The sequence below is a fragment of the Xiphophorus couchianus genome, chromosome 2 (assembly GCF_001444195.1).
Source record: "Xiphophorus couchianus chromosome 2, X_couchianus-1.0, whole genome shotgun sequence".
NCBI classification, from domain to species: domain Eukaryota; kingdom Metazoa; phylum Chordata; class Actinopteri; order Cyprinodontiformes; family Poeciliidae; genus Xiphophorus; species Xiphophorus couchianus.
The window spans coordinates 477,399-500,539 of NC_040229.1; the positions used below are offsets into that span (position 1 = coordinate 477,399).

At 39.1% G+C, this 23,141-nt stretch overlaps 1 protein-coding gene across 1 annotated transcript; it reads right to left on the reverse strand.

Annotated features, from left to right (window-relative positions):
- Positions 1–15,166: 15,166 nt before the first annotated feature.
- Positions 15,167–23,074, reverse strand: prrt2 (proline-rich transmembrane protein 2). The gene is made up of 5 exons (XM_028000890.1): positions 22,808–23,074; positions 19,847–20,141; positions 18,663–18,958; positions 17,955–18,084; positions 15,167–16,091 (listed from the first exon to the last, which is right to left on the reverse strand). The coding sequence occupies exons 2-5, from the start codon at positions 20,076–20,078 to the stop codon at positions 16,075–16,077; spliced, it is 675 nt and encodes a 224-aa protein (XP_027856691.1). The 5' UTR covers positions 20,079–20,141; positions 22,808–23,074; the 3' UTR covers positions 15,167–16,074.
- Positions 23,075–23,141: the final 67 nt, after the last annotated feature.

Here is a 23,141-nt window from a genome sequence, read left to right on the forward strand (position 1 = left end):
TTTAAAACAACAACAAAAAAAAACATATACCACAATTCCTCCGAAGTAAAAAGTAACAAACTTTATTTTTTTTAAATTTATTACTGCGTTTTATAAATTTTGGGGTGCAAATGTGTCACATCACATTTCCAGCACATTTAGCAGAAAGTACATGGGATGATTGACAGCGTTAAGACAAGAAATATATGTAAATATTTGTTACATATTTTAACAAGTATGTAAAAATATTTCATATATTTTTCCATCAATTTCTTTATTGAAATTTTGAATATATTACAGAAAAAAACAAGAAATACATTCCCTTACAATCGTCCTGAACTCATAAGTACAGTGTTGCAGAGGAAGAATACAAAAATAAATAAATTAAAAACATAATTAAGGGTGTAAAGAAAAAAACTAAAATTAAATAAATATAAATTATTTTGTCTATGCCTCGACTGACCAACGATCAGCTATTTCCGCTTAGAAAATATTTTATATTTTAATAAAAGTTATATACTACATACTTTAATGGATCAAGTAAAAGCTGTAAATTCGTATTTTAATGACACTGACATTTTTTCAATACTTTATGTCAGGGCCTACTGCCCATTTGCAGCTACGTCACTAAATCATTCGAGGCGCCATGATGGACGTCGGAAATGAGGGACGGGAGTTTTGAACAGAGCGACTGAAACTGTTTTCCAAAGTTGTTTTTGCCAGTTTATTCGTGGCTTCTGCTTGTTTAAGTCGAGCTAATTTGTCTGTGAATGTAACACACCTGGTTGGGGCCCATAGACGGCGGTATTTAATTAATTTGGATATAGCTAGCTTAGAAACCAACCCATACCTCCTCCCTCCAGACGTGTTAATTACTGACTGTCTGAATTCACACCACAGGATTTATATCACTACGTTTCCCTTTACACCGGAGCAGCCTTAAAAACGTACCAAAGACGAGATGCTAACTAGTTTTTCCATACATGCTAGGCTACATGACGGTGCGGCATTGTCTCTATGGTTACCAATGACGCACCTTCTCCATAATGCAGTGCTTGATTGGTTGTTTTGACGACCCCGCATGGCGGAGTGGGCGGAGTTCTGAAGAGCGTGACGTCATATCCAAACGGTCAATGGAAGAACCAGAGGGGCCGCTTTTCAACGCGGAACAATTTCCGGAACAAATATATTTCATACACAACAAGTGGCTTCTACCGCGGTAATTATGTGAAATTAAATTAATTATATCCCAACTTCAGAAGATTTGCCTTTACCTTTACAGAGCTCTTTGGTTCCTGTAGCTTCTCACATTGAGGTCAAAGTTCAGATCTACCATAACTGACTGACACCTGCTGGCCTCAGGTTTGCAACCAGCTTGTGACTGAGAAACCAGTAACCTCCTCCCAGATGATGACATGAACTTGTTAGTTCCTCTGTCCATTGTAGTGGATGATATATTGTGAAAATCCGGTAGAAATGATGCACTAATCAGTCATGTTTACATAGAAACAACGCGCCGCGAGGCTTTGCTTGTGAGACTTGCGGTCACGTGGGTCGGTTGTGGGCGGAGCTTGGTAAGGTCCATTCTCTTAAATACATTTAATGTAATAATTTCTAAATCTGACATGAAATCATGTAAAGTTTTACTTTGCGGCTCACCTTCCATGAACTCAGTGCATCACAGTGTTTATGTAAAAATACAGCCGGTCACTAGCAGAGCTGACCGACCGGATCAGGAGCCGAGTCAGGCCGGGGGAGATGCAGCCCCTCTGCAGCTGCACAGTTTGTGATTATTGTGCGTTTTCTTCTTCCCGCTGCAGGGAAAGATGCTCGGTGCGAAATAAGAGAAGGCTGCTGATGTTTCATCACTGTCACCGTTTATTTCTGGACGACTACATCGCAGACGATCTGTCCTTTCCAGATGCTGTCACTCAGAAACACAGTCAATGTTCAAAATGTGTGATTAATGATATTAAAATGCATAATTAGAGAAATACATTAACACTCTGCCGGAGAAAAAAGTGTGGTGCAACTTGATAAAAATTTTAATGCGAGTTAATTACAGGGTCTGTAAATAATTGCAATTAATCACTATAACAAAAAACTTAGGTTGTTACTACATTTATTTGAGTAACTTTGGAAAGAATTGACTTTTAGGAGTAGTTCTACTACACTGTGCTTTTAACATGATTAATATTTTATAAAGTATCTCAACTTTTACTTGAGTAAAATTTCTGAATAAGTAAGACTGTGCACAATGTTTGTTTTTCTTTTTCTGGAAGTACTTCACCCTGTTCTACCATAGAGTCTATCTGCATTACAGAGTTTCATTAGTTTAATAGCAATTAGGGCTGGATGAGAACATTTTAAAATAAGTCATTTGTTATTTTACTTTTTTGAGAATTTATAGATCATGTCACACGTTTGCTTTAAATAAACCGTTAAATAGGTCAAAAAATGGTTTCATTTGGGTTTTATATGTAAATATTAACAATGAATCTGCTTCTTTACCGCATTAATATGAAGTTACACCATGCTGCTGATGTTTTCATCTTCTTCCAGTCTGTGATCTCCATCAGGTACGTGAATCAGCTTTATGACCTCAGTCTCTTTCACTGACAGTAAATACACGGCGCACACAGAATAAATTAGGTCAGCTCTTCATCAGCATATTGATGTCATCCTCAGTAACTGCGCTGTCTGCGCTTTTACATGCGGAGCAAATGTGACGCTCAACTAAAAACCTGATAAACACATAGCTTGTGCTGCCCCCTGTTGAGCGCCTACAGGTTAGACACTTGTATTTGAATGACAAAACTAAATTAGTTTTTAGTTATTGTCTTGTAAGATTAGTTGGAAGCAAAACTAATTTACAAAATTGTTCCCCTTTGATGTTTTGCAATGATTTATAATTAGATCTGCAGGGAAATTACAAATTATGCTTGAAAGTATGACAATACATGTAATTTTGTTTTAATTAGCACAGCATGAAAAGTTATATAACGAGTACGTTTAATTAAGATGGTTCAGTTTTTTGTTATTGTGATAAATCTTTGCAATGGTTGTGAGGTTATTTAGGAAACCCATAATAATGCTGAAAAATACATTATTTTGCACTTTGAGTTTGTTTTTTGTCTTATTTTTATAATAAACAGCAAACTGTCTCTTTGGAAAGATAATAATAATTAAGTCAAAACGAGTTAATCAGTTACCAGGCTTTTCCTTGGTAATCTCTAATTTCATGAAAAGTACTTTATGGGTTCCTGGAAAATTATTTCTTAATTTCCATAAAAGTTCCAAAGCTGATGAATTCATTTAGCCGATTGTACAAAAATATTGACCTACGTTAATATTACTATTGACGTTAGTATTCAGATATTTCACTAAAATAAGAGTAATACTTCATAATAAAATTAACCAAGTAAAAGTAAAAAGTACAATAGTCTTAAAAGTACATAACCCTTCCATAAACAAGCTACAAACAATAACTCCCAATGAGCAGCTAACAGGAGTTAGCAGGGGCTAACAGTTGTAAAATTAAACATAGCTAAAATGGACATTAATAATAATAATAATAGTCAAAACTGTATACAAAGCTTAGCAAATATTTCTCATGAAATACCGTATGTGATTAAATTTGACTAAAGTATATGTTATAATATCATATTTGTAAAGTAAACACAGAGCTGCTCCTGAGCCGCACCACGGTTACCAACGGCAACAAAAAAAGGGGGCGGAGCTGTCAGTTACTGGTTGCTATGGTAACCGCCAGCCGTCAAGAGCAGTGTAACAGAACTTAATACAGCAATAAATGTCTGGAGGAACAACTTCTCTAAATGAAATAAATACAAAGGATAAATAAACAAATTTTGACAAACTTCACATCTATAATATTGTTAAAATAAAACCCTGTTACACATATTTTCCAAAAAGTTACGTAAGTAAATGTAACTAGTTTACTACACAACTCTGCTGTATTATGCACTAACTAAACAACAAAGTTACTAAACAACTGGTCTAAATGAAGTGATTCATTCTGGCTGGATTACTATTTTTTCTTAATCTAGAATAATTACACCTCCTCTGGACAAATTCACAATAAAAATTCAGATTTGTTCCTCCCTGCAAAGGCAAAGGAAGTAAGTAGCACATAAAGTTTTTTTTTCCTCACCAGACTGACAACGGAGCATCCAAAAAATGCCAAGTTGAATCAAGCATCTGTGTTTATTTACGACCCAGCTGGATAATCTCTGACCCACTTTCTGCATCTGGATGCAACCGTGTTGGGTGTACTGATCTCCCTCTGAGCCTTTTGTAAACAAAATATAAAATTAGCTGAGCGCACAAACAATGACTTTAAGTGTCAAAATGTTAAAAATGGTTGATGGAGGAATTGTTGTTGTCAGATGTTAGCAGAGCGGTTTTATTTCTGTCAGTCTTGTTTGGATTTTTTGCTATTTGTCAGCTGTTTTTTTCTTGATGTGTGACACAAATTCACTCTGTGTTTATTTTTTAACCAATAAAAATGCAAAACATCATTTTATCTCCAGAGGTCACTGGGGCGAGAGAACAGGTCGCAACACAGAAAACAAACGCTTTTTCTGTATATCTTTGGGTTAGCTTTTTTTTCAATCTATGAATCAGTTTGTGTTTTTTATCTGCAAAAGGTGCTATAAAAATTTCATTTTACTTTCTTACATAGAGAGAACCCAGGCATGACAGAGAGAAAATGCAAATTCCATGTAGAAAGAATCCAAATCAGTTTTACACAGTTCCATCCATCCATCCATCCATCTTCTTCCGCTTATCCGAGGTCGGGTCGCGGGGGTAGCAGCTTCAGAAGGGAGGCCCAGACTTCCCTCTCCCCAGCCACTTCTTCCAGCTCCTCCGGGGGAATCCCGAGGCGTTCCCAGGCCAGCCGAGAGACATAGTCCCTCCAGCGTGTCCTGGGTCTTCCCCGGGGCCTCCTCCCGGTGGGACGTGCCCGGAACACCTCACCAGGGAGGCGTCCAGGAGGCATCCTGACCAGATGCCCAAGCCACCTCAACTGGCTCCTCTCGATGTGAAGGAGCAGCGGCTCTACTCTGAGTCCCTCCCGGATGACTGAGCTTCTCACCCTATCTCTAAGGGAGAGCCCAGCCACCCTACGGAGAAAACCCATTTCGGCCGCTTGTATCCGCGATCTCGTTCTTTCGGTCATGACCCAAAGCTCATGACCATAGATGAGGGTGGGAACGTAGATCGACCGGTAAATCGAGAGCTTCGCTTTTTGGCTCAGCTCTCTCTTCACCACGACGGACCGGTACAGCGCCCGCTTGACAGCAGACGCTGCGCCAATCCGCCTGTCGATCTCCCGCTCCCTTCTTCCCCCATTCGTGAACAAGATCCCGAGATACTTAAACTCCTCCACCTGGGGCAGGACACCCCCCCTGACCCGGAGAAGGCACTCTACCCTTTTCCGGCTCAAGACCATGGCCTCGGATTTGGAGGCACTGATCCCCATCCCGGCCGCTTCACACTCGGCTGCGAACCGATCCAGCGAGAGCTGCAGATCACGATCTGATGAAGCCAAAAGGACCACATCGTCTGCAAAAAGCAGAGATGAGATCCTGAGGCCACCAAATCGGATCCCCTCAACACCTTGGCTGCGCCTAGAAATTCTGTCCATGAAAGTGATGAACAGAATCGGTGACAAAGGGCAGCCCTGGCGGAGTCCAACTCTCACCGGAAACGAGCCCGACTTACTGCCGGCAATGCGGACCAGACTCTGACACCGGTCATACAGGGACCTGACAGCCCGTATCAAAGGGCCCGGTACCCCATACTCCCGGAGAACCCCCCACAGGGCTCCCCGAGGGACACGGTCGAACGCCTTCTCCAAGTCCACAAAACACATGTAGACTGGTTGGGCGAACTCCCATGCACCCTCCAGGACCCTGCCGAGGGTGTAGAGCTGGTCCGGTGTTCCACGACCAGGACGAAAACCACACTGCTCTTCCTGAATCCGAGGTTCGACTATCCGACGGACCCTCCTCTCCAGGACCCCTGAATAGACCTTGCCAGGGAGGCTTAAGAGTGTGACCCCTCTATAATTGGAGCACACCCTCCGGTCCCCCTTTTTGAACAGGGGGACCACCACCCCAGTCTGCCAATCCAGGGGAACTGCCCCCGATGTCCATGCGATATTGCAGAGTCGCGTCAACCAACACAACCCTACAACATCCAGAGCCTTAAGGAACTCCGGGCGGATCTCATCCACCCCCGGGGCCTTGCCACCGAGGAGCTTTTTAACCACCTCGGCGACCTCGCCCCCAGAGATTGGAGAGCCCAACCCAGAGTCCCCAGGCTCCGCTTCCTCAGTGGAAGGCATGTTGGTGGGATTGAGGAGGTCTTCGAAGTACTCTGCCCACCGGCCCACAACGTCCCGAGTAGAGGTCAGCAGCACACCATCCCCACTATAAACAGTGTTGGTGCTGCACCGCTTCCCCCCCCTGAGACGCCGGATGGCGGACCAGAATCGCCTCGAAGCCGTGCGGAAGTCTTTCTCCATGGCCTCTCCAAACTCCTCCCACACCCGAGTTTTTGCCTCAGCAACCACCCGAGCCGCATGCCGCTTCGCCCGCCGGTACCCATCAGCTGCTTCCGGAGTCCCACAGGCCAAAAAGGCTCGATAGGACTCCTTCTTCAGCCTGACGGCATCCCTCACCGAAGGTGTCCACCAACGGGTTCGAGGGTTGCCGCCGCGACAGGCACCGACAACCTTGCGGCCACAGCTCCGATCGGCCGCCTCGACAATGGAGGCACGGAACACGGTCCACTCAGACTCCATGTCCCCCACCTCCCCCGGGACGTGTTCGAAGTTTTGCCGGAGATGGGAGTTAAAGCTCCGTCTCACAGGGGATTCCGCCAGACGTTCCCAGCAGACCCTCACAACACGTTTGGGCCTGCCAGGTCTGACCGGCTTTCGCCCCCGCCACCGGAGCCAACTCACCACCAGGTAGTGGTCAGTGGACAGCTCCGCACCTCTCTTCACCCGAGTGTCCAAGACATACGGCCGCAGGTCCGATGAAACGATGACAAAGTCGATCATCGAACTGCGGCCTAGGGTGTCCTGGTGCCAAGTGCACATATGGACACCCTTATGCTTGAACATGGTGTTCGTTATGGACAATCCATGGCGAGCACAGAAGTCCAGCAACAGAACACCGCTCGAGTTCAGGTCGGGTGGGCCGTTCCTCCCAACCACGCCCCTCCAGGTCTCACTGTCGTTGCCCACGTGAGCGTTGAAGTCCCCCAGCAGAACAAGGGAGTCCCCAGGAGGAGCACTCTCCAGTACCCCCTCTAAGGACTCCAAAAAGGGTGGGTAATCTGAACTGTCGTTCGGCCCGTAAGCACAAACGACAGTCAGAACCCGTCCCCCCACCCGTAGGCGGAGGGATCCTACCCTCTCGTTCACCGGGGTAAACCCCAACGTACAGGCGCCGAGATGGGGAGCAACAAGTATGCCCACTCCTGCCCGACGTCTCTCTCCCTGGGCAACTCCAGAGTGGAAGTATGTCCAGCCCCTCTCAAGGAGACTGGTTCCAGAACCAGAGCCATGCGTCGAGGTGAGACCGACTATTTCTAGCCGGAACCTCTCGACCTCACGCACTAGCTCCGGCTCCTTCCCCACCAGAGAGGTGACATTCCACGTCCCAAGAGCCAGTTTCTGCAACCGAGGATCGGACCGCCAGGGTCCCCTCCCTTGGCCGCCACCCATCACACAGTGCACCCGACCCCTTTGGCCCCTCCCACGGGTGGTGGGCCCATGGGAGGGGGGGCCCATGTTTCCTCTTCGGGCTGAGCCCGGCCGGGCTCCATGGGTAAAAGCCCGGCCACCAGACGCTCGCCATCGTGCCCCCCCTCCAGGCCTGGCTCCAGAGTGGGGCCCCGGTGACCCGCGTCCGGGCGAGGGAACACCAAGTCCAAGGTTTTCCTTCATCATTGGGGTCTTCGGGCTGCACTTTGTCTGGTCCCTCACCTAGGACCTGTCTGCCTTGGGTGACCCTACCAGGGGCATGAAGCCCCAGACAGCATAGCTCCTAGGATCATTGGGGCACTCAAACCCCTCCACCACGATAAGGTGGCAGCCCATGGAGGAGTTTTACACAGTTTTGATTCATAAATAATTTTTTGCTTTGTTAAGCCACTTCTCCACATGATTGTTTTTATCTTATTATATTATATTATTAATCTTCTTTTAGCTTATATATTGCAAACAAGGAAACTTCAAGTATTATCAGCATCAAATTGGTTAGCTTTATTTTCCCCTTTCCCTTTATCTGTATATTTGTGGATGCAGATAAAAATATTTTATTGTACATTTACAATTTTCTGTCAGAATCCACAATATATAGCTTAGCATTTTATGCTAATTAGCAAATGTTACCCTACGTGTTACTTCCAAGTTAGCTTCTTTAATTAGCAAAGCAGTAATACAGACGTCTTAGCAAAGTAATAACTTTTGTTCTAAAAGAGAAAACATATTTGTCATTTTCAGTTTTCTATCTATCCTATTTTGGAGATATACTATGATATTTATAGTGACAGTTATTGGCACCAGACACTCTTTTTAGGCAAATATTAGCATGCTAATATAAAAGCGATTAACTGCTAGAGCTAGGAAATAAATTCAGAACCAGCATCTTCTTAAAATGAGAACATTTCTTGCCATAAAACAAGTTTTACATCTCATTAAAACCCAAATATATTGTAATTTAAACAAGAAAGGTAATAAAAAATGACAACCCTCGTCTAGAAGAAACTACAACAAAATAATGGTGTTTTCCCAGCTATCACAGGTTCTGTATGCTAACATGAATTGTCTTGCATTAGCATGTAACTCAAAGCAGCAACATGTTTGTGTTCGCAAGGTTTCATCATTTTAAGCTTTACTCATAATTTTACCAAATAAAAGTGTATTTTTAATGATCTGTTTTGACTATGAAGGAGAGAAATTGTGCAATATTTTTGCGTTAGCATTGTAATCCAGTTATTTTCTTAAATTATTAGCATCCAGGAGGTTAGCCCTATGTTTCCTCTGTAATGTTAAGATGTTTAAATTCATGGTTGAGAATGAAATATGATAAATACTCACATATTTTACAGAAAACGTCTGTAAAATATTAATTCTAAAAGCTTTCGGTAGAATTTAGTGCTAATTAGCAGTGGCTAGCAGGCCATTCCTTCTGTGTTAGCTTCATTTATTAGGATTGACAACAGGGAGCGTTTTCCCTCAGTAGGTTGACAGTCCATCACAGAACAATTAAGTGCATAATTGGCCTCTTACTCACGCTTAAAGGCACTTTGGAATGACCAATTAACTAAACAATTATTTTTAGACTGCAGGTGGAAGGCGAGGTACCTGAGAGAATAAACAAACTCCACGCAGAAAGTTCCACAGCTGAGGATTGAACCAGGACCTTCTGCTCCACTGTGCAGCCCAGTGTTGATTTAGTACATATTTACCACAAAAATACAAATATTACCAAGTAATTTGGTCTAGTTTCTAGTGCAAATATCTTAATACACTTGAAATGAAACAAAAACTAACTTACAAGTTACTTTTCAGTAAATAATTCCTTAATGTTGATTAAAAACAGTTCTAGTTTACTGGGAGATTATTTGACATATAAAAAGACATTTTTCCATCTTATAAGAGAAATAATCTGGCAATTAAAAATGATAAAGAACCGACCAATGTTTTTAAGTAGCTCTAATAACAAAGGCAGGTTTTTGCATTGCATTGAATTTCCAACACAAAAGATATTTTCAGATAAAATAAATAATAATAATAAATGATTTCTTAATATTGATGAAAAGTACTAGTTCCACCGGCAGATTATTTCACTTATAACTAGACATTTTAATAATTTGTCAGTGGAACTGGCACTTTTTCATCAATATTAAGGAGTTATTGACTTAAACAAGCTCCCACATCTTTCTGAAAAGTTACTTGTAAGTTTCATTTCAAGTGAACTAATACATTTAGACCAACAATACTTGGTAATTTCCAAACATGTACGCTCAGCAATAGACTTGTTAAAGTGATGAGAGAGGAATGTTTCAGGTTTCACTTGCAGTGGCTTCGTTAAGGGTTTTAAAGAAAATAATGAGAGCTGGTTTAGCTTTGATTTCTGCTGAAGTCATCCGAGAGTCCAGTTCTCATTACAGTCCATCATCAGCGAGTTTCTCTGGCTCTGAGCTGCTCCCTTCAGCGGTTCCTTCTCCCTGCCTGCTGCATCCAGCAGCAGCAGCAGCAGCAGCAGCAGCAGCAGCAGCAGCAGCAGCAGGCGCTTTGCATCACTGCAGCTTAAACACTGTCACAGCACAGAGACAGAGACACTAATACTTCACCCACTTTCCTTAGTCTGTGTGCATAATTGCAAAAGACAATCTGCTCTTCGCTTGCTAAGCTCTCTGGAAATGTCCCACATTTACTGTGACATTTTTTGTGTTTGTTCAATTTTCTTTTTGCATTGCATGGGCTTTAACAGAATCTAATTTGAACAGGTTGAGTGTCTTTGAATAACTTTTTGTTGTGTTTTAATGGCTGCGAGGAATCGCTGCGTTTTCATTACAAATGTAAAACTTTGTTTCTAAAACAAATAATTTAGCAATTGCTGTGTTTCCATTAAAGAAACACAATTTGAATCACACGTGAATACGTTTGTTCACGCGATAAGTCATTTAAAAAAAACATGCCATCGTTTTCGTCTTCTTCGTACGGAAGAGGATTAGGGCCACTGAAAAAAAAAAAATTATGGCCCAGAAAAAAAAAAAAAATCTCTGAATTTTCATGTAAAAAAAAAAAAAAAAAAAATTCAGTGTCCCGAAAAAAAAAAAAAAAAAATTCAGTCCCGAAAAAAAAAAAAAAAAATTCAGTGTCCCGAAAAAAAAAAAAAAAAAAAAAATTCAGTCCCGAAAAAAAAAAAAAAAAATTTCAGTGTCCAAAAAAAAAATCAAAAAATTTTCAGTGTCCCGAAAAAAAAAAAAAAAAAAAAATTCTGTGTCCCAGAAAAAAGAAAAAAAAAAAAAAAAAATTCAGAAACCACAATTCTGACTTTTTGCTAATAAAATGTTACTTTACCCAATACTTTCCTGGTATGGTTTTCAATATGTTGATTAAGCTCATTTTCCATTTGAGCAGGTCTAAAAGCTATAGTCTAGATGCATTAAAAGACAGTTATCCCTGATAATTACTAAAAATATATAAACTGTTGCATTTGAAGGAAGTCACAAAAGCGCTCTAAAAATGTTCTCATGTTTTTTGGAATTTAGAAAATACAATTTTGCTAATTCTAACTAACTTAGAACAAGAAACGTTGGGGTGGTGCGGTGGAAAAGCACAACCCATGTATGGAGGCCTCAGTCCTGAATGTGGACATCACAGGTTCAAGCCCCGGACTGATGACCTGTGCTGTGTAGCTTCATTACTGGCTTTCCTGTCTGATCATTCTCAAAGGAAGAGCAAATAAAACCTTAAAAAGTAGGAAAAGTTTTGTCTTATAACGTCAGACAGTGAGAAAAAAATTGCACATGACTTTTTTTATTATTATTTATTTTTTTATTATATATTTTTTTTTACATTAATCAACTGCTCATAAATATCTGGTATCAACTCTACTATGCAAACTCTTGGTAAACAAAACAATGAAGTTCATTTGTATTTCACAAAGAACTGGTTTTCATGTGTTCAATTTATGACGTAATTCTTGCTGTACTGCCATTTTGTTCACATCTCAACCATACATTGTCAATATCTTTAGTTTAACAGAACAGCATTGTGTTTGAAAAAAAATTATATTTTTCATTAATCATAATGCATACCCATTTAAAAGGATTGATATTTGGTACATAACTGATTATCATAGAACAATAATTAACTTTGCATCAGCGTTGTTTCTTCAAATGACAGTGTGAAAGCAAAACAAACTATGGATTGGGAAATGAAAACATGTCAACAAAACTGTATGTTTTACTTTTATCAGCACAGTAACAGCTTGAAGACTAATGTCAGGTCAAATCAGAACTCTACAATAAAATTATGACAGCAATAAACTTTCATGTTCTAGCAGAATGATGTCGAAAATGTTATGTTTGCTTGCACACAATATGTCTTTAATTAAATGCAGTGCAGGAAGTCCTGTTTAGAGGGCACCTATCAGACATTGCAAAAACTATCAAATGGCATGATCGAGATAAACAGCAACACTTTTTAAATTATCTTTATGCGCACTGAAAGTTACGGAGCCCCCTGAATTTTTTTTTTTTTTTTTTTTTTGGGACACTGAAATTTTTTTTTTTTTTTTTTTTTTCGGGACACTGAAAGTTTTTTTTTTTTTTTTTTTTTTCGGGACACTGAAATTTTTTTTTGTTTGTTTTACATGAGAATTCAGAGATTTTTTTTTTTTCTGGGCCATAATTTTTTTTTTTTCAGTGGCCCTAATCCTCTTCCGTATCTTCGTCTCTGTCCATCGGTTGTTGATCACGTGACTCTTGTGGCGTAAAAAAAATATTGTTTCCATTGCAGTTTTGTAAAGTACACTAATTTAGACACAGTTGAAAAACCGAAATGTTCGTGTTTCCATTAAGTAAATTTATTTTTTTAATTAAAATTTGCACAGTTTCAGTCAGTGGAAACACAGATGCATAGTGCTGTTGAAATTTAATTCACTGCCAAATAAAAATAAAAGTCAAAATACCAGAATAAAAATTATAATATTCCAGCAAAGAAGACGAAATATTAGCAGGGTAGGCTACGTGTTTCTTCTTGCAATTTTATGTCATTTTTATTTTTATTAGGATTGCCTCTAACACTCTGTCATAAAACAAAAAATAATATCAAAAGAGAAATTTTAAAAAGTTATCTGGGCCAGACTTTAAAAATTGTTTACAGGAGCAGTAACCAGATTCCCAACGATCTTTTGTGTTTTTCTATTAAATGCATGTTTTACAAACACTGTACCTTAAAAAATTCATAGGTTTATATGATATGTTTTATTACGGTTACAGTGTTATTAATATAAATAATGCTCAAATGTTTGAAAATTCAGACTTTATAGTAAATTTTATTTGAGCCAAATCACATGGGATGCAGACTGCACTTCCTAAAATGTAGGACTAAATTATAAAGTCCTGTAATGTGTATGAGTTAAATATATATAATTCTTGATAAGGCACCACAATTAAAACTAGCCAGGGAACAACTAACGAGTAAAAATTTTTGAAAATACACATATCCCAAGGATTAAACATATTAATTTCCTTTCTAAAAGAAGATGGAATAAATAATATTCCTATGGCGATCTTTAAACGAGCATCATTCGATGTGTAAGGGACACAGGTGGAGCACAAAATGAAGAAATCCCCAAGGCTCAAAGCAAAAAATCTCTTCCATCTGCGCTGTTGCTGCTCTTTATCTTGTCAAAACAACACTGAAAAGGCATCACATGCATTGTGTCTTTATTATGAACGTGTTGCAGAAGTATAATATTCCAGGTGCCAGCATTTCTTTGTAGGTTACCATCATCATACATGAATAAAAATCCATAACATGCTAATAGCCACAAAGATTATAGAAGCCAGCTGGGAAGACAATGACTTCCAGCAGCCTGGCTACACAATGCTAACATTTAACTAGAGAAATATCACACTATTTAGATTTATATCCACAGAATACATACAGTTGATTACAATTAAACTTACAATATAAGACAGAAAATATTAATAGTACATAAAATTTAGTACACAGCAAAAGAAAAAAAAAAGCCTGGTTTTAATAAAACCCGGTTGTTGGAATCACAGTGCGGGATCACAAGTAGATAAAGGTTAGAGGTCAATTAAAAACATACAATATGGCAAAAAAGGTTCTACAGCTAAAGTTCTCACCCACAGAAACATTTCTGAACAAACATTTTACAAATTAGTCTTTAAAAGGGGGGCTATACACGTAAAAGCAACACATCCAGGGTAATAATAAAAAAAGAAAATCAGCCGTAAGGGAGTTTATTAAAGGACAAAAACGCTACAGTAGGTCTGGTTTTAAAGCACCTGTGGATAGAAACTGAGGTTACTGCTGCATCTCTGGCGACAAAACTGCAAAAATAATAAATCTTACAGAGTATTTTCTGTATAGTTTCTAGTGCAAAGACTTAGTACACTTGAAATAAACAAAATTAACTCACAAGTAACTTTTCAGCAAGATATAGGAGCTTGTTTTAAGTCAATAATTCCTTAATATTGATTTAAAAAATTACTGGTTCCACTGGTAGATTATTTCATTCTAACCAAAACATTTTTCCCAAGTTGTAGTGAAATAATCTGCCAGTGGAGCTGATGCTTTTTCATCAGTATTACAAAATTATTCACTTAAAAACAGCCCATGTATCTTGCTGAAAAGTTACCTGTAAGTCGGTTATATCTAATTTCAAATGTTTGCACTATAAACTAGACTGAAAATACTTGGTAAGATTTTGTGCTTTTGCAGCAAATAGCAAGCGATCAGATTGGTAATCAAATGGTTGCTGCATTTCCATTACAAATATGCCCAAAACTTTGTCAATATTCTGCTAACGTTGGAAAAATAACTAAATTTCGCAATTGTGGTGTTTCCATTAAATAAAAAACGCAATTAAAATAACACGTGAATAAGTATTATCCACGATAAGTCATTTAAAAACATGCAGCGCCCGACTCTTCCTGCCACTTCCTGTTGTCTCCTTCCTGGTTGGCAGCAGCAGCGGCGACATCCGGTTGTTGGTCATGTGACTTGTGTGACGCGGAAAAAAGTGTTTTTGTTGCAGTTTTGTAAATTAAACCAATTTTTATTTAAAAATATAATAGCAGCAAAACGTTTTATCAAAAACACGAGTTCACATTTCAAAAATAAATGTCCTTACTGGAAACATGCTAATTTAAAAAACCTCACTTTTCAATAAAAATGTGTTTTTTTTTTGTCCGCATCAAAATGAGTTTATTTAAAAAAAACTGAAACGGAAACACTTTTTTTCGTCACACAAGTCACATCAACAACCGGATGTTGACACTGGCGCAAACCACGAAGAAGAAGACGACAGGAAGCGGTAGGAGGAAGGTATCGCAGCATGTTTTTAATAACTTATGCAGGATGTGATTTAAATTACGTTTCTTATTTAATAGAAACACCAAAATTGCGAAATTGTGGTTGTTTTTTTTACATTAGCAGAATATTGATAAACTTAACGGACATTTGTGACGGAAACGCAGCTCCTAAAACACAGTTCAGAGTTCATTAACGGGTTCACGATTCTGTCTGAAAAGGATTGTTTACAAACTTTATAAAAAGGTGAGTTGATGGATGATGCACTTTAGCCAACCGGACTGGATTTTGCTACAGCAGTGTTTCGCTCCCAGCTCACAGTGGCGTAGAGTAAAAACACATTTCATGTTCCTGTCAGGAGAGAAAGCAAGCAGATTCCCCACTGAATTTCTTTTTTTATTTGGCACGTATTTTCCTTGCAGCGTGCCTTCTCTGCGAGATTTTCCATAATCCTAGTCCGAGTTAAACCCTTCCCTTCTCTCTTTCATCCGCTTTAACCACTGAAAATGCTCAAACACAAGATGTGGGGCGTTTTGAAGTGCTGAAAGTCACAGAGGACAGTCTGGAACAAAAAGGACGCAGTGTGGTTCAAAGTGTTTCTTCCACTGCATTGTAAATCCTGCAGCTTCTACCGCGTTTGAGGGGATTTAGCAGGCAAGCTGGTGCAGAGGAGGGCCGACTTGGCAGCCATTTTGTCACGATTGATGCTGTAGAGTCAGTAAACACTTCCCTGTTATCAGTTGCAGGTAGAGCTTAAAAATATTTTTCTGTCCTCCGACTCGACACGGAAAGCAGCAGCATTTCGGATTATTCTCATTTCTTCCACAACAATTAAGGGGGCTGTATAGAGATTACAGGAATCTAAGTAAAGCGCTGTGAATCAGGAGTTGGTCACACATCCGGGTAATGACTAGGCGGTGGTGCAGGTGAGGGCCAGACGTTCATTTCCCTTATCTGGTTTCATCCTGGGATGAAACTCAAGTCTTCACATTTACTAAAAAAAAAAAGAAAAAAGGAGGCGTATTAGTCAGAGCTGTAATCTGCAACGTAATCTACAGACTACAGTTACATAATGAGGGGAAAAAGCAAGAGTCTGCCGAGTCCCAGAGGTTCTGAAATGGAGCCAATTAGGACGCAGGTGTAATGAGACCCAAAAGGCTCAGTGAATACGCAGAGAAAGATAAAAATCAGCTTAAACTCAACTAATATAGACGGAAAAAATACATTTTCATTTACTTTCCCTTTCAGGTTCCCGTCACTGTTTCCAAACCTTTGGTATAGATGTGTAAAAATCATTTAAATAAACTTTACATTAACGTTAAAGCAATATAAAATTTGGTTGTGAATTATAAAATTTTCTTTTTATAAAATCACTGATGGCAAAAACTAACACTTTGCAACCAGAAATATTAATGCAGTCATATTCAGTAAATTAGAATATTCTACGTCTTTGTCAAATTAAAATGAAAATAACCTGTAAGAAGGTGCTAAACATGTTTTTTATTAAAAATGTTCATCTAATGTCATAGATAACCGTTATTATTTTATAGAATATAATGTAATATAATATAATGGTAAGTGTCATGTTTTCATTGGTTGGAAGCAGAAAATTAACATAATTTATAGAAAAAGGCTTGAAAACATCAGAAATCTACAAAATTGTGACAATTTACTGAAATAAAATACATTTTTAATAATATTCTAATTTATTGCAGTATAAGTATGGAGGAGCTTTTAATTAAAAAAAGAAAAGAAAACCTGTGACTTTTCCTAGTGTATAAATATTTAGCTACTCTTCAAAATTGAAAACACAAGAGAACATATGACTGAAATACAACATAATATAATTATGTTCCAATCGTACCCGGAAATCTCTTTAGTTTTAGTACATTTATTCAGTAAAATAAATAATTTTATTCAATAAAATCAGTGTTGATGCAATTATTGTCCAAATATTTAGAAACCTTTTTGTCTTTTTGTGTATTTTAACATTTTGAAATAAACCAACATCTATGAACTTCTGAATTAGAAATTAAAGAGTTCCTCTTCCCATGACAATATTCAAAATGGGAAAGAAGAACAAACATATTTTTAAAAAGTGTCATAAATCAGAAAATGGAAACAAGAAAATATAGTTTGCTAAATCTAAAGCAAAAAAAAAAAAAATTGTAGGCGTAACAGAAATATGGCCGGACTTGATAGATTCTAAAACATTTAAACGGTGGGTTCGCTGCTCTTTCCCATTTTGAAGAGTGAATCAGACAAACTGGTTTCTGTCGCATCATATTTACGTCTCAGGCCATCAGGAGCTTCTTCGATTAACTTTAAAAGGCTTGATTTAAATGCTTTAGTTACAGAATTAGCTTAGTTTGTCACTAACAGCTCATTTTTTTAAAAAAACAAACATATATGTATTATAGTTTAAGCATTTAATAAATCTCAAACTAAAGGTTGGATTTTTCTAAACATTTATTTCAATGTTTTTTCCACATCTTTACCAAGAGGTCAAGGTGCAAACACGGATCACTAATCTGTTCTCAGAATCTTTTTATTTAAAATAAAAAACACAATAAATGAACACAGTCGTTCATGTTGTGAGCCGTTTAGATACAGGAACAAGACTTCACAGTTGGTACAAGCAACAGGACGAGGAACAGACGGCGCCGATCGGACCCCAGCATGCAGGCGGCCACAGCTGCAACGCTACAGATTAGGGCCAGATTAAGCTCTATATGGTGGGATGACATGATGGTATATTAAAGTGGAACAAACAGGAGAGTTCAGCTCAGCTGGGCACAGATACACAGAGGGTAAAGAGGTGTAGTTAGGGGTTAAAGGTCAGATTTGGGACACTCACTGGCCAGGTTGACAATGCAGGCGATGATAATGACCGTCCCTCCTACTAGAGACACCACTGAGAGCATCTTGGCCACGCGACCCAGACGCACGGCGCCGTCCAGGTTCCCCTGCTCCAGGCTGTTCTTCGACTGAAAGGACAAAACATGAATAAATAAAAGTTTGTTAGCTGCTGATGGCGCCAGCATTCGTTTATCAACAACTTTTCCCCAGAGACGTGCGGCGAAGAACCGGAGAGGCACAGACGAGTCAAAGATCCAAAATGGAGGATTTTGATTATGCTTTGATCAGCTAAATATAATTCAGTATAACAGATTGTTAGGGCCACACTGAGAAGATAAAAAAGGAAATGACAAGAATAAAGTCATAAAACTACAAGCTCACAATAATATGAGAGTAAAGTCATAGTATTATGACTTTAACCTTGTATAATTTCAATGTTATTCTCATCTGACTTTATTCTTAAAACAGGACGACTTTATTCAGTTGTAATATTACAACTTCATGCTCAAAATACTACGACTTTATTCAGTCAGAATATTACTACTTTATTCATATATGACTTTACTCTCGCAGCGTTACGACTTTATTTTTGACTTTAAAGAAAAAATATTCGACTTTTGAAACTCAGAAATTGTTCTCTCTGGTGCCCCCTGGTGGCCACACCCCTAACCGCATGCCGCTGCTTTTCTCCACCACCAGCTTTTACCATGATGGAGTAGACGAAGCCGACGATGTTGATGGGCCAGACGGGGCAGAAGCAGGCCAGCACAGACAGCAGGAGGTAGTCTTTGACCTTGGTTCGGTCCAGTGGAGGGTTAGTGGCGATGCTGGAGTGCCGGGACAGCGACGGCCGGGGCGAGAAGGCGGTGTAGCCGATGGAGCCCGCCCGGCTGCCCTTCCTGGTTTTGGCGTGGTGAGGGTAGGAGATGGAGTGCTGCCTTCTGGGCGGGGAGGAAATCACTGGAGAGGTGCTCTCTGTGGGGCCGGGGTGGATCCCGTTACCTGCACGTGAAACGTGACAAGGACAAAAAGTCAGCATGTTCAGTGTGTGTGTGTGTGTGTGTGTGTGTGTGTGTGTGTGTGTGTTCTCTTGGGAGCGACTCCATGCAGAGGGATTTGACTTTCCCGGAGCTTGCTGAGTAAGCAGCTGCATGCGACCCAACCTCCACCCACCCACTGCCTCAGTTCAAGGTCAAACACTGCAAAAACACAAAATCTTACCAAGTATTTTCGTTTTAGTTTTTAGTGAAAACATTTTAGTACACCTAAAATAAGACAAAACTATTATATATATATATATATATATTTAAATAAAAATAACTAAATTATTAAATATTGAGAAAGTACTGGGCAGATCTTTTTCAATTTTAACATGAAAAATGTTTTTGTTTTTTACAGTGTGCATCCTGAGTATTCAGCTACTCTGCTGTCAAACAAGATAAGCATAATTTAAAAGAAAATCCTGAGTGTACATATTATTATATGTACACATATAGTTATTTTAAATCTAATTAAACACTGCAAAAACAAAATGTCACCAAGTATTTTTTTGTGGTTTCTAGTGTAAATATCTCAGTACACTTGAAATAAGATAAAGCTCAAAACTTTTCAGTAAAGTATAAGAGCTTATTTTAAGTAAATAATTATTCATTAGCTCTATTTCCATTGGCAGATTATTTCACTTATAAGTTGGGAAAAATGTGAAATAATTTGCAACTTAAGTTATTTTTTCATCAATAAGAAGGAATTATTGTCTTAAAATAAGCTCCTAATCTTGCTGAAAACTTAAATGTAAGTTAATTTTGTCTTATTTCAAGTGTGCTGAGATATTTGCACTTGAGACTAGACAAAAATACTTGGTGAGGTTTTGTGTTTTTGCAGTGAACTCACCGTTCTTCAGTTTCTCGTTGATGACGATCACCAGTTCTCCTTTGGACTTGCTGCGGGGCGGCCTGGTGTCGGTCGGGCTGCCGCAGCTGTGCAGGAGCTCTTCGCCCCCCGGCGAGCCGCACGGCATGGGGATGACGGCTGCCTGACTGGAAACGGGGTCGTCGTGATCCATGAGCGACGGCTGTTCTTCCCCCGGCCAAACGGCAGGAGATGGATTCATGTTAACGGCCATGACGACGCCAAAGTTAAGCCTCTGATTCCGGTCCAATCCTGTCTGTGCTGTCTGTAGTTAAACCTGAAGAGGCATAACAGTTTAACTTAGTTACAAATCACAACTTTTGAAGCTGATTGGAGTTTTAGACCACTGCTCTTCTAGCTTCCTTTGGAGCATAGCTGTGCTACAGTGACAACACCACAAATAGATCCAGTTTTGCTTAAAAATGGTAGATAAAAAATGTCAAAAATCAGCAAATGGATGAGAAACAACCCCACAATATTTGGAGGCATGGCTGAGTTTAAATTTTCTAGCTTCCTGGGAGATCTACCTGTACTACAATGCTACAAATTAAGCTGAAAATGTTTGTTATTAGAAATGGCTGCCATGTGAATAAACTAAAACGGTACTACAGCCTTTGAAGCAATGGGTGCTTGGAGTTCAGGTACAAAGCTTTTCTAGCTTTCTGTAAGACCTAGCTGTGCTGCAGTGCCAACACCAAAGATAGTTTGTTATACTTAAGAATGGTGAGTACATGATAAAAAAGTAATACAATGAAATAGAATCCCAAACAATCCCCCAATTATTGAAGTAATGCTAGTTTCAAATTGCAGCTTTTCTGGCTTCCTGTAACACCTACCTCTGCTGCAGTGCTAAAAAAATAAACCTGAGGTAGCCGGTAATGTCGGTAAGTTACAGTTAGAAATGGTTGACGTGAATAAACTACAAAAGTTGGAGTTAATTACTGGAGTTATTTTATATCTTCACCGTTTTGAATAATAAATTTGAGATTTCAGTCAGTTCTTGATTTTTCACAATTACAAATCTGAAAAATGTGTCTTGTTTTCTTGTACGTTAGTTGGTATAGAACAAAACAAGACTGTTTTTTGACTTTACACTCCCTACCAACCACCACATGAGAAAAATCCATAAACAGACCATAAAGAACCATTTTCTCCCTCCCACTGTTTAAAGATATTTTTGTTATTTAAGCTCAGAACTGGGAATAAATGCCAAACTCTAGTTAATTTACTATTCATTTTGGATAGGAAAACATTTTGTATTGTATAACATAATCCTCATCTCTATTTAGTGTTAAAAACACAAAGGAATATGGTAGCAAACAGAGGTTGTGCCAACAAGAGTCACAGAAATAAAAAATAAAGTAAAAAATGACTTCCTAATAACAGAACCCACTGAAACTCTTGCTTTTCTGAAATGTAGCTACTAGCTACATGCTGCAATGCTAATGCTAGCTTGTATGTAAACAGATCAGTAAAACAAAAAAAAGAAAGCGGATAGTTTGATTTAACAGAGTTAATTTAATTCCTAATCTCTACTTTAAGACGAAATGAATTGTTTAGTGTTGTAAATTTACCGAGGAGTTCCTGTTTATTGGTCTTAACGGAGCTTCAAGGCTTCCCGCCGTTAGCTTTCCGCCATGACACACAAACTACTATTACTAAACAAACAAACGCCTATTTGTCACTTAAAACACAATATTGACATATTCTTCCGTTGAAAACAACGCTGATAGTTTGAGTGTATTTACAACAACAGGTGGCTTTCAGCTTTGTTTGCACATCGGGATCGTTCAGAAGTGGCGGCCGCTATTTATTTATGCGTCTTTGTTTCGTCCTTTCTGCTCGGATCAGCACCGATTCCACTCAGCTGCTGCTGTCATGCTGTGGGTCGGGAGTGACAGGAAAAGGCACAGAACCGCGCGGCTCTGGTCATATTTTAATTAGGACGTGGTGATTTATTATTGTTATTCTTTCTTAAATCAGTCAGTTAACTGTATTGGCTGCAGAGTGAAGGATGGCTTATAGTTTTTGTTATTTTTAACGATTTAGGTTAGTTTTTCTCAAATATGACATTTATTTGTTTTCAAACAAATCGCCGTTAAATAAAATATGTAAAAGACAAAAAAATTAAATTAAAAATTCCAGTGGTATTCAATACACAGAAGGATCCGTGTCAAGTTTTTTGTTGCATTTAATAATTTAGATGTGCATTTCTGAAATGTCATGTTTAATCTGCTTTTAGATGTTTTATTTTTTGCATATCTATCCAAAATAATAATTTAGTCAAAAATAAGTACAGTGCGCTTATTTTACAAGCTTTACGTCTATTTACAGTCTGATTAAATGCAACCCCATCGAAGCAGACCTTACAGTCAAGGGGAAAAACTAACGAAATCCCATTTAGATTTTTTCCACTATTTAAATCCATCCTCCGTCAGCATATTTACAGTTTAAAAAGGCAGACTCAGACTTACGATAATCCTGTTTGACATTCATCCTCCTTTATAATCACTTCCTGTATCGCTGATGCTTTGTAAACATTAAAAATGCACCAGATTCATTATAAATGGGGCCTGAAATGTGACTTCAGTGAAGCAAGAGGAGAAAGAAAAGCGGGTCACGGTGACATGAGGTGGGGATACAAAGGCAGGTTTCTTTGATTTCGCCCTGGCAGCCATTAGTCTCTGTGCAGGTGTGCACACAACTGCTAACCACCATATGATTGCTTCTACAAAAGCGACTTGCAAAAACATAAAACAAAAAGGACAAAAGGAAAATAGTGATGGACGAGGGAGGAAAGAATCGAGGCTGCGCGTTAATTAGCTCCGCTGCTGCTCATTTGTATTCAGCTGATGGTTATAGTGCTAAAAAAAAAAAGCCGACGTATTAACATATTAATTTAATGTAAGCAGTTTTCTCTTTCAACAGAAAAATCCAACGTACCGTTTTATTGCAACGCCTTGTCGTTACAGCCGGGTTGTCCCTGGATTTGGCATCGTGGGGAGCGAAATTCTCCCCCCAAAAATAAAACAAGTAAAAATCACACGCAGTCAAACATTATGTTGAACGAACAGAAAAATAAATAAATCTAGTAGTAAATGTTGCATTGAAAGCTTGTTGGTGAATCCTGGCGATGCAGTGAGCAGCGGTGGATGGAGACTCCTGGATGGGAGGGCAGATCCGGGAGGAGGGGTGTGTGTGTGGGTGTGTGTGTGTGAAATGAGAAGTGAAATCCACCAGGCTACGTGCAGAAGGAGAAAGAGGAGGAAGGTGGGGG

Coding starts and splice junctions, on each gene's coding strand:
- prrt2 (XM_028000890.1), bottom strand. CDS start 20,078: ATGGCCGTTAACATGAATCCATCTCCTGCCGTTTGGCCGGGGGAAGAA. Junction 18,959..19,846: donor CAACGAGAAACTGAAGAACG/GTGAGTTCACTG, acceptor TTTCACGTGCAG/GTAACGGGATCCACCCCGGC. Junction 18,085..18,662: donor GCTTCGTCTACTCCATCATG/GTAAAAGCTGGT, acceptor TTGTCCTTTCAG/TCGAAGAACAGCCTGGAGCA.